Genomic DNA, 8989 nt, shown 5'->3' with positions numbered 1-8989 from the left:
ACTTGAAAAATAGTATTTTGCAAAGTGTGGAAATCAAGTTAAATGTTTATGTTGCAATGGCCCTCAAAACGTTAATAGAGATGCAAACCTCAAATTAACTACTGGTGAATAGTAAGGCATCTAACTTGATTACAATATCAACAATGAAAGAAAATTCCAATTAGACCATAAGACCTAGGAGCAGAAATTAAACCATTCAGCTCAGCTCTGCCATTCAATCAGGGCTGATAAATTTCTCAACCTGATTCTCCCACTTCCTCATCGTAATCCTTGTTCCCCTTGACCAACAAAAACCTATCTATCTCAGTCTTAAATATACTGAATGATCTGGCCTCCACAGTCTTCTGTGGCAGTGAATTCCATAGATTCATCACTTGCTGACTGAAGAAGTTTCTCCTTATCTCTGTTGTAAAAGGTCTTCTCTTTACTGTAAGGCTGTGCTCTTGGGTCCTACACTCTCCTACCAATGGAAACAGTTTCCCAACACCCACCCTGTCCGGCCATTCAGTATTTTGTAACTTTCAATTAGCAACCCCCCCACCACACACACACAAAACACCCTTCTAAACTCCATCGAGTGTAGACCCAGAGTCTTCAAACGTTTCTCATATATTAAGCTTTTCGTTCCTGGGACCATTTTCATGATCCTCCTCTGAACATACTCCAGGGCAAGTACATCTTTCCTGAGATATGGGCCCAAAACTGCACACAACACTACAAATGTGGTCTGACCAGAGCCTTGTAGACCCCTAGAAGTACATCCCTGCTTTTATAATCAAGCCGACTTAAAATAAATCCCAACACTGCATGTGCCTTCCTAACTACTGACTCATCTGCAAGTTTACCTTGAGAGAATCCTGGACTAGAACTCCCAAGTCTCTTTGCACTTCAGACTTCTGAATTTTATCCCCATTTATAAAATATTCTTCTTACTAAAGTGCATGATCTCACACTTTCCCATGTTGTATTCCATCTGCCACTTTGCCCACTCTCCTAATAAGTCCAAATCCTTCTGTAGCCTCCCAGCCTTCTCAATGCTACCTGTCCCTCTACCTATCTTTGTACTGTCTGTAAACTTAGCCAGAATGCCCTCAGTTCCTTCATCTAGATCATTAATATATAAAATGAAAAGTTGTGGTCCCAACACTGACCCTTGCAGAACACCATTTGTCACCAGCTGCCATCCTGAGAAAGACCCTTTTATCCCCACTCTGTGCTTTCTGCCTGACAGCCAATCTTCCATCCATGCTAGCATCTTGCCTCTAACGCCATGGGCTCTTATCTTGCTCAGCAGCCTCCTGTGTGGCACTTTGTCAAACGCCATTTTGAACTCCAGGTAGATAACATCCATTGGCTCTCCTTGTCAGGCATTACCTCTCCTCGATGAAACCATGCTAACTTTACGCTATTTTACCATGCACTTGCAAGTATTCAGAAATCTCATTCTTCACAATGGACTCCAAAATCTTACTCACGACTGCAGTTAGGCTTATTACCCTATAATTTTCCGTCTTTTGCCTTACACCCTTTTTAAAGAGGGGTGTCGCGTTAGCAATTTTCCAGTCCTCTGGGACCCTCCCTGATTCTAGTGCTTCCTGAAAGATCGCCACTAACACTTCCACTCTCTCTTCAGATATCTCATTTAGAACTGTAGGGTATAGTCCAGGGTACACTCCTTTAGGCCATCTGGTTTTTCTAGCACCTTTTCCTTGGTGATGGCCACTATACTCACCTCTGCTTTCTCACTCGCTTTAATTTTTGGGATATTATTCCTGTCTTCCATCATGAAGACGGACATGAAGTAACTATTCAGTTCCTCAGTTGTTTCCTTGTTCTGCACTCTCTCCAATGTCTACTTTTGCCTCTCTTTTGCCCTTTATATATCTAAAGAAACTCTTATAGTCTTCCTTTACATTACTGCCTAGGTTACTCTCATATTTAATCTTCTCCCTCCTCATCTCTTTGTTTTTTGCCCTCTATTAGTCTTTATAAGCTTCCCAATCCTCTGGTTTTCCAATGCGATCTGCACCACAAGCTAATTTACCTTATTGCTAATACTGCGTGCATTCAAATATAACACCTTCAGTCCTGTATTAACTGTCCCTTTTCTAATTGTCATTCATTTGTCCAGTGTGCTTGAAGTTTGATTGCTAACCCTTTCCAAACACCTAATTGTGTCTGTGCTGGAGATTTTACTAACCTCTGAGTTTTCCTCCACTGTCATTTCTTTCATATTTTTCCACACAGTTAAATCGAGCCCTACAAATGTTAACTTGCTGCTTTGTTTCCCACTAGGCAAAGTTTATCCTTCCCTTCCCTCCCCATTTTCTGTATTAAAGTCTTGTTGACCAGCCTGTTGATCCTTTTCACTAGAACACTGGTCCAGCTTGGTTCAGGTGGAGACCATCCCAGTGGTACACAAGCCTCCTCTTCTAATACTCATGCCAGTGCCCCATGAAAAAAACAAAGAGAGGACATGAACAGTCTTTAGCAAATAGAATAAAGGAGAACCCTAAAGCTTTCTGTAGGTATGTGAGGAATAAAAGGATGATTAGGGTAGGAATAGTGCCAGTCAAAGACAGAAGTGGGAAGTTGAATGAGGAACCTGTGGAGATTAGAGAGGTGCTAAACAAACATTTCTCAGGAAAAGGAGAATAATGTAGAGAAGAAGATATTCGATAATGTACAAGATATTAGACTAGAAAGGATCGAGTTAGTTATGAACAGGTGCTATCAATTCTAGAAGGAGTGAAAGTAGACAAGTCCCCTGGGACGGATGGGATTTATCCAAGGAATCTCTGGGAAGCTAGAGAGGAGATAACAGAGCCTTTGGCTTTGATATTTGAGTCATCATTGTCTACAGGTTTAGTACCTGAGAACTGGAGGATTGCAAATCTTGTGCCCTTGTTCAAGAAGGGCAGTAGAGATAATCCAGGTAATTATAGACCAGTGAGCCTTATTTCTGTTGTAGGAAAGGATTATAAGAGATAAGATTTACAATCATCTTGCAAGCAACAATTTGATTTCAGATAGTCAACATCGTTTCATCAAAGGCAGGTTGTGTCTCACAAACCTCACTGAGTTTTTTGAGAAGGTGGCCAAGCATGTAGATGAGGGTAGGGCTGTTGACATGGTATACATGGACTTCAGTAAAGCCTTTGATAAGGTTCCACATGGTAGGCTGTTGGAGAAAATGCAGAGGCATGGAATCGAGGATGATTTAGCAGTTTGGATTAGAAACTGGTTTTCTGAAAGAAGGCAGCGAGTGATGGTTGATGGAAAATACTCAGCCTGGAGTCCAGTTACTAGTGGTGTGCCACAAGGATCTGTTTTGGGACCACTGCTGTTTGTCATTTTTATAAATGACTTAGATGCAGGCACAGGTAGATGGATTAATAAATTCGCAGATGACACTAAAGTCAGTGGAGTAGTGGACAGTTTGGAAGAATATTACGGGTTGCAGGGGGACTTGGATAAACTGCAGAATTGGGCTGAGAAGTGGCAAATGGAGTTCAATGCAGCTAAATATGAGGTGATTCACTTTGGGAAGAATAACAGGAAGGCAGAGTACTGGGTCAATGGAAAGATTCTTGGTAGCGTGGAAATGCAGAGGGATCTTGGAGTCCATTTACATAGATCCCTGAAAGTTGCCACCCAGGTTGATAGTGCTGTTAAGAAGGCATACAGTGTGTTAGGTTTCATTCAGAGAGGGATTGAGTTTCGGAGCTGCAATATCATGCTGCGACTATACAAAACGCTAGTACGTATACACTTGGAATATTGTGTACTGTTCTGGTTGCCATATTTCGGGAAGGATGTGGAAGCATTGGAAAAGGTGCAGAGGAGATTTACCAGGATGTTGCCTGGTCTGGAGGGAAGGTCTTATGAAGAAAGGCTGAGAGACTTGGATCTGTTCTCACTGGAAAGAAGAAGGCTAAGAGCGGATTTGGTGGAGACATACAAGATGATCAGAGAATTAGATAGGGTAGACAGTGAAAGTTTTTTCCCTAGGGTGATGTACGAGGGGACAGAACTACAAATTGAGGGGTGATAGATTTAAGACAGATGTCAGAGGCAGGTTCTATACTTAAGAGGGTGGTAAGGATGTGGAATATCCCATCTGCCAATGTAGTCAACTCAGCCACGTTAGGGAGATTTAAACAATCCTTGGATAAGCACATGGCTGATGATGGGATAGTGTAGGGCATGAGCTGAAGATAGTAGATAGGTCTGTGCAACATCGAGGGCCGAAGGGCCTGTTCTGCGTTGTATTGTTCTATGTTCTATAAGGAACCCCGCTTACGCACACTACTCTTTTAGTCACATGTTTACTTCCCTGATTCTGGCCTATGCTAACTTGCACGTGGCTTGGCCAGTAATCCGGAGATTAAAACCCATAACAACCAGCTGGAATTGGAATACTTAATGTTGTTAAACAGCTATTTGTGTTATTGCACTTAAATGCAAGATTCACCTGAATAGAGTGTAAAAAGCTTGGCCAGGTAGGGTGAGTCTATATACATGTTACAACCTGCCTGACTAGAGTTTACTAACATTAAATGTTGGAAATTGGCAGGCTCCACATGTACATTGCATAAATGAATGATTTTCGCTACTCAATTTCTAGGTTTCACCCAGATGATCCTTTTATGCTTAAGTCCAACAAGAAAGGAATATCTGGCCTTGTAGGCTGGGTGTTGCACTCTCCTGCTGGGCTTGCAGTCAGAAGTGTTCCTAAAATCTTGTGGATGTCTTCCTACCACCTGACTACCTGTGCTAACCGTTTTGAATTTTTACAGATTTGGTGGTGGTTGAGGGGGGGATGTTGGGTGGAGATGCAGAAACCTGAGGCACTTATTGTCTTGGATCACAAAGTGAACTAAGATGTTGTGTTGGGATTTGGTTAAATGTAGTTAAGAGAAGACTCGACAACAGCAATTTGCTTAAATATGAACGTTTATTAAGTGAGTAGGAATAAAAGATGAAAAAGAAAGCAACATTTATTGAGTAAATAAAAAATAAGCCTCTTGGTGACCCCTTGGTTGATGGCTGGTTTGTAGGCTTAGGTTGCTCCTGGCACCATTCACAGTCCTGGTCTGCGATGAAGTCCAATGACTCGGGACAGAATTCTCTCTCTTATACGGTGTGACAAACAGCAAGTACAGAAAAACAAGTTTTGATTGTGCCATCTTCAACGCATATGGGAATGTTCACAGGACTCATTCAAGGTCATGCAGCTGTTGAATATCATCAACAATTTTGGCCCTTCAGCCTATCCTAGACACTTGTTAAATAAAAGACGACCACCTTTGTGGGGGTACCTGGAGCCACTAGAGGCATTGTCCTTTGTACCCTCCACCCCAATTCTAAACCTCCTTTTAGCTGTTTAAATCTAACCCACTACCCACCTCACCATGCTTGATGACACCATTGACCTACTGGGGCTTCTCAGTGGAACGAGACTGCCAGTATTCTCAGTAGTGATCACTGTACCCAACTGGTACTGCTGGGATTACAGAGATGGCTGACAGCTCTCTAAAGTGGGAATTCCTCTTGAGAAAGCAACATAGGTCTTGCCTTAAAGCAATTGACTTTGCTCTCACCTTCCAACTACTGTAGGGAAGCCATGGGTAGGTTGCCCTCCCAAACTTTTAACCGGCTATGTGGGCAAGGGGAGGATATTGGTAGGACCTGTTGCATGCTGTAAAATTCAGTCCTATGTCTTTCTTCCCAGATGAAAGATCTAAAAAGGAACTTCATTCACATTTTTCATGGTGTTACAATATGATTAAGGCATTCTGAATTTTAAAGTTTGCAAATAAAATGTGCGAATTAAATTATGTAAAGGTGCAAATCCAAAAAATGAATTGGACTGATCAGTGTATGAATATTTGTTGTGGGAAATAAAAATGATCATCTTCACCTTAATTTGGGAGATGTCAACTCCTTTGAGTATGGTGCTACCAACATGCACCTTCATTGCAATTGACCAGCAAATAGCTAGGGAATAGGAGCAGCTGTCATTGATTGATTGGTTCAATGATGAATCAATTGATTGTTTCAAATGGAACTCTCACCTACCAGTGAACTGATGTTTGCATTAGATGATAGTCAGGAAAAAAGTATTTAGTTTTATTCCTAGTAGTGGCAATGATAAAATCAGTAATAATGACATTTTTTAGGCTAATGATATTTTGTTAAACATGATTTTATTATGTTTACACAGCATTAAATTCTTTACCCTAGCAATATATTCTTGCAAAATGTATTTGTTTGTTAACAAAAGCCTTTTCCAAAGTTCCCACCCCACAAAGCTGTGCAAGTACATAGGGAAACTAGTACCCTTCAAAGAAGAAATCTGATAGTAAAAAGTCAGATATTAGTTGTTAAAAAAAGTGTAAACTTAATATTGTTAAATTTGGTTTCGATCATTGGACTTTTTAGATGTAAATCCATCTGTTCTCATTTCTTTTTGTAGTCCAACATGAAACACACATTACTTAGTAAAACTTGCAGCTAGAAAATAAATGTTGAACATGGAAAAGAATGTGGGTCAATTTTCATCATCACTACTTGAACAGAATTCTGGTGAAGTAGATGATCTGCCTATAATAGAAGATGCCCAATTTTCATTCTTTGGATAACAGTTGGTGAAGATAAAAATGTGCTGTGTTGTAAACATCCCTGTAGAATTATACAGACAAACTAAGACTGGGCTTAATCATTTAGCATGCAGTCATTATTTCAATATCTGACTACTCACTAATGATGTCAAATTTATTATATGTATACTATTCTTAATATTGTTCAGTTTTGGATGATGTTGATAGAGAACCTTGGGGGTAGAAATTCATCTTAGAGTGGCAATCAAGAATAAGTGATATCCAATACACTGACATCCACTATCTCATATTCAGAGCTTTTGAAGTCAATAGGACTGAATGTTGAACTAGGAATCTAACTGGTGGCTTGTGGTACTGTCACTATCTCTGAGCAAGGAGGCCTACATTCATGTTCCACCTGTGCCAGAGATGTGTCATAATTATCTATGAATAGGTTGATTAAACATTTGTAACAGGTGGCTGCTTTGATATTTTATACTCCTACCCAAGCTGAATCTCTGTCCTGTGATGCTCAGACTATATTAAGGCAAACAAAATCCACATATGTCAGCCCAGGTTTCCATTTTTAAAGCACAGCTAATGCAAGCTGAGTTCAAAGGCAGTTTTTGTCTAAATTTTTTTTACATTACTGAGGATCCCAATCCAGACAATCACATGACCTCAAATAATTACATTTTGCACAGACAGTAGACTTCCTTTTGGATAAGGTTTTCCCTTGGTTTTTGGATTATTACCAATATCATCAAGTGAGAATCAGCAATCTGCTTTTACTCACCATATCATCAAATGTGTATCTCAAAGGAAAGATTGTGAAGTTGAAATGCTCTGGTATTATGTTAGCAATGGAATAATCACTGTAATCTTGTAATGTCATAAATAGAGATTTAAATTTAAAAACTGGAAGTATAACTCTGGGTTGCAACATTTGCCATCGATCAAAGCATTTGCCAAAAAAAAACAAAAGTGGTTTTTGAGTCGGCAGTTAGAGAACATTTTCACAAGCACATCACTACAATTTGGTTCTTAGTAGTCCTGCCAAATTACCAAGTGAAGCATAACAATGAACCACAAGTACAGCTAAGACATATGTTTGAGACATATTTTACTGCAGATATTGTTTCCCCCAAATACCATAGGACCAACAGAGCACTAACACAGATACGAAAGTCATGTTCCTTTGATACAGGTAGTAACAAAGATGATCACCACAGAGTATTTCAACAGATTGGTGCATTAAAAAATAACAATAAATACAACTTCTAGCCTTTAATTTGCATAAATGCATGTAAATGTACATATATCCCTGTGTTCAAACTTAATACTTGCTGTATACATTAAGGTAGAAAACAATATCTAGTTTTAGTCGACAGCAGAAGCAGTGGGAATAAGAAACAAATCTCTCTTCACTATTTTCAACTACCACATTTGATTGGCTCTTTCAGCTTTATTTCACATGACCTATAAAGGCTTTCAACTATTCACATATACTACCGCTGCCTATTTCCTCCACAGCTTCACATTTACTTTTGTGTAGGAATAAAAAACAATGATGTGGGCTATTCACTGAAGACCTTCGGTATGCAAAGCATCTCCTGCACAGCTATGTGATAGCAGTTTATCAGAGAGTGCTAATTCCACCAGTAATCATTCAGGAAATGTTTTAACGTTATAAAAATGCCCAGATTTTAACTCATTTACAGATGTTTAGACTTTCATGTATTAAGGCAAATGTGCTGCTTGTATGAAAAGAAGCTCACATTTGGTTGCATTATTTAATCCTTAGTAAAACTATGGCACTGATTCAATTCACCATATCTGGCTAATCCAGAAAATATATATTCAACAATGACCTTGAAACATAAACAGTTAATCTAATTTGTTGATGAACACTTGCAGTTATAATTGGCAATCTGGACTCACACGAGAATAATGGCATGAGATTTTCATATTAGCCTGCAGAGGGCAACAATACTTTAGTTTCATCTTTGAGGCACCAAAATTCAGCATTATTTTTCAGCATGTTCCAACCAACTAGAGGAAGATTGCTGGTTGTGGTGTACAGTTTCAAATCTTTGAAGTATTTCATCTGCCTGCATTTTGGTTGGGTCTTCTGTTGTCCCAAGACTCTGGGCTGGGCCACCACTTGAAGAATGGTCAGCCATGCTCCGCATTGCACAATAAAAAGTGATCACCACTAGAATCTTTGAAATTAAGGTGTGAAAAGTTCGAAGTCAGAAGAATTTTAAGGCATCCAGTTGCCAGTTTATTTTGACCTAAAATGATAAATTGAAAGATAAATGAATCAAATATTGCTTAAATGTTCAAGTATCTGTTAAACTTCAAATAACAATTGCATTTTCAACACA

General features: G+C 39.4%; 1 protein-coding gene across 4 annotated transcripts in view; it reads right to left on the bottom strand.

Annotated features, from left to right (window-relative positions):
• Window positions 1-5030: 5030 nt before the first annotated feature.
• The window catches only part of nkain2 (sodium/potassium transporting ATPase interacting 2), a 512436-nt gene continuing 508477 nt past the window's right edge, over window positions 5031-8989 (bottom strand). For all 4 annotated transcript variants that reach the window (XR_011954527.1, XM_072555972.1, XM_072555974.1 and 1 more), the window contains one exon: window positions 5031-8896. Coding sequence is in view for 3 of the 4 variants with exons in the window: in XM_072555972.1 (XP_072412073.1) it covers window positions 8887-8896 (10 nt within the window). In the remaining variant the exon portion in view is untranslated. The remainder of the gene's footprint in view (window positions 8897-8989) is intronic.

This window comes from Chiloscyllium punctatum, chromosome 3 (genome assembly GCF_047496795.1).
Source record: "Chiloscyllium punctatum isolate Juve2018m chromosome 3, sChiPun1.3, whole genome shotgun sequence".
In the NCBI taxonomy this organism is placed as follows: domain Eukaryota; kingdom Metazoa; phylum Chordata; class Chondrichthyes; order Orectolobiformes; family Hemiscylliidae; genus Chiloscyllium; species Chiloscyllium punctatum.
This window is presented reverse-complemented; position numbering and strand designations above follow the sequence as displayed.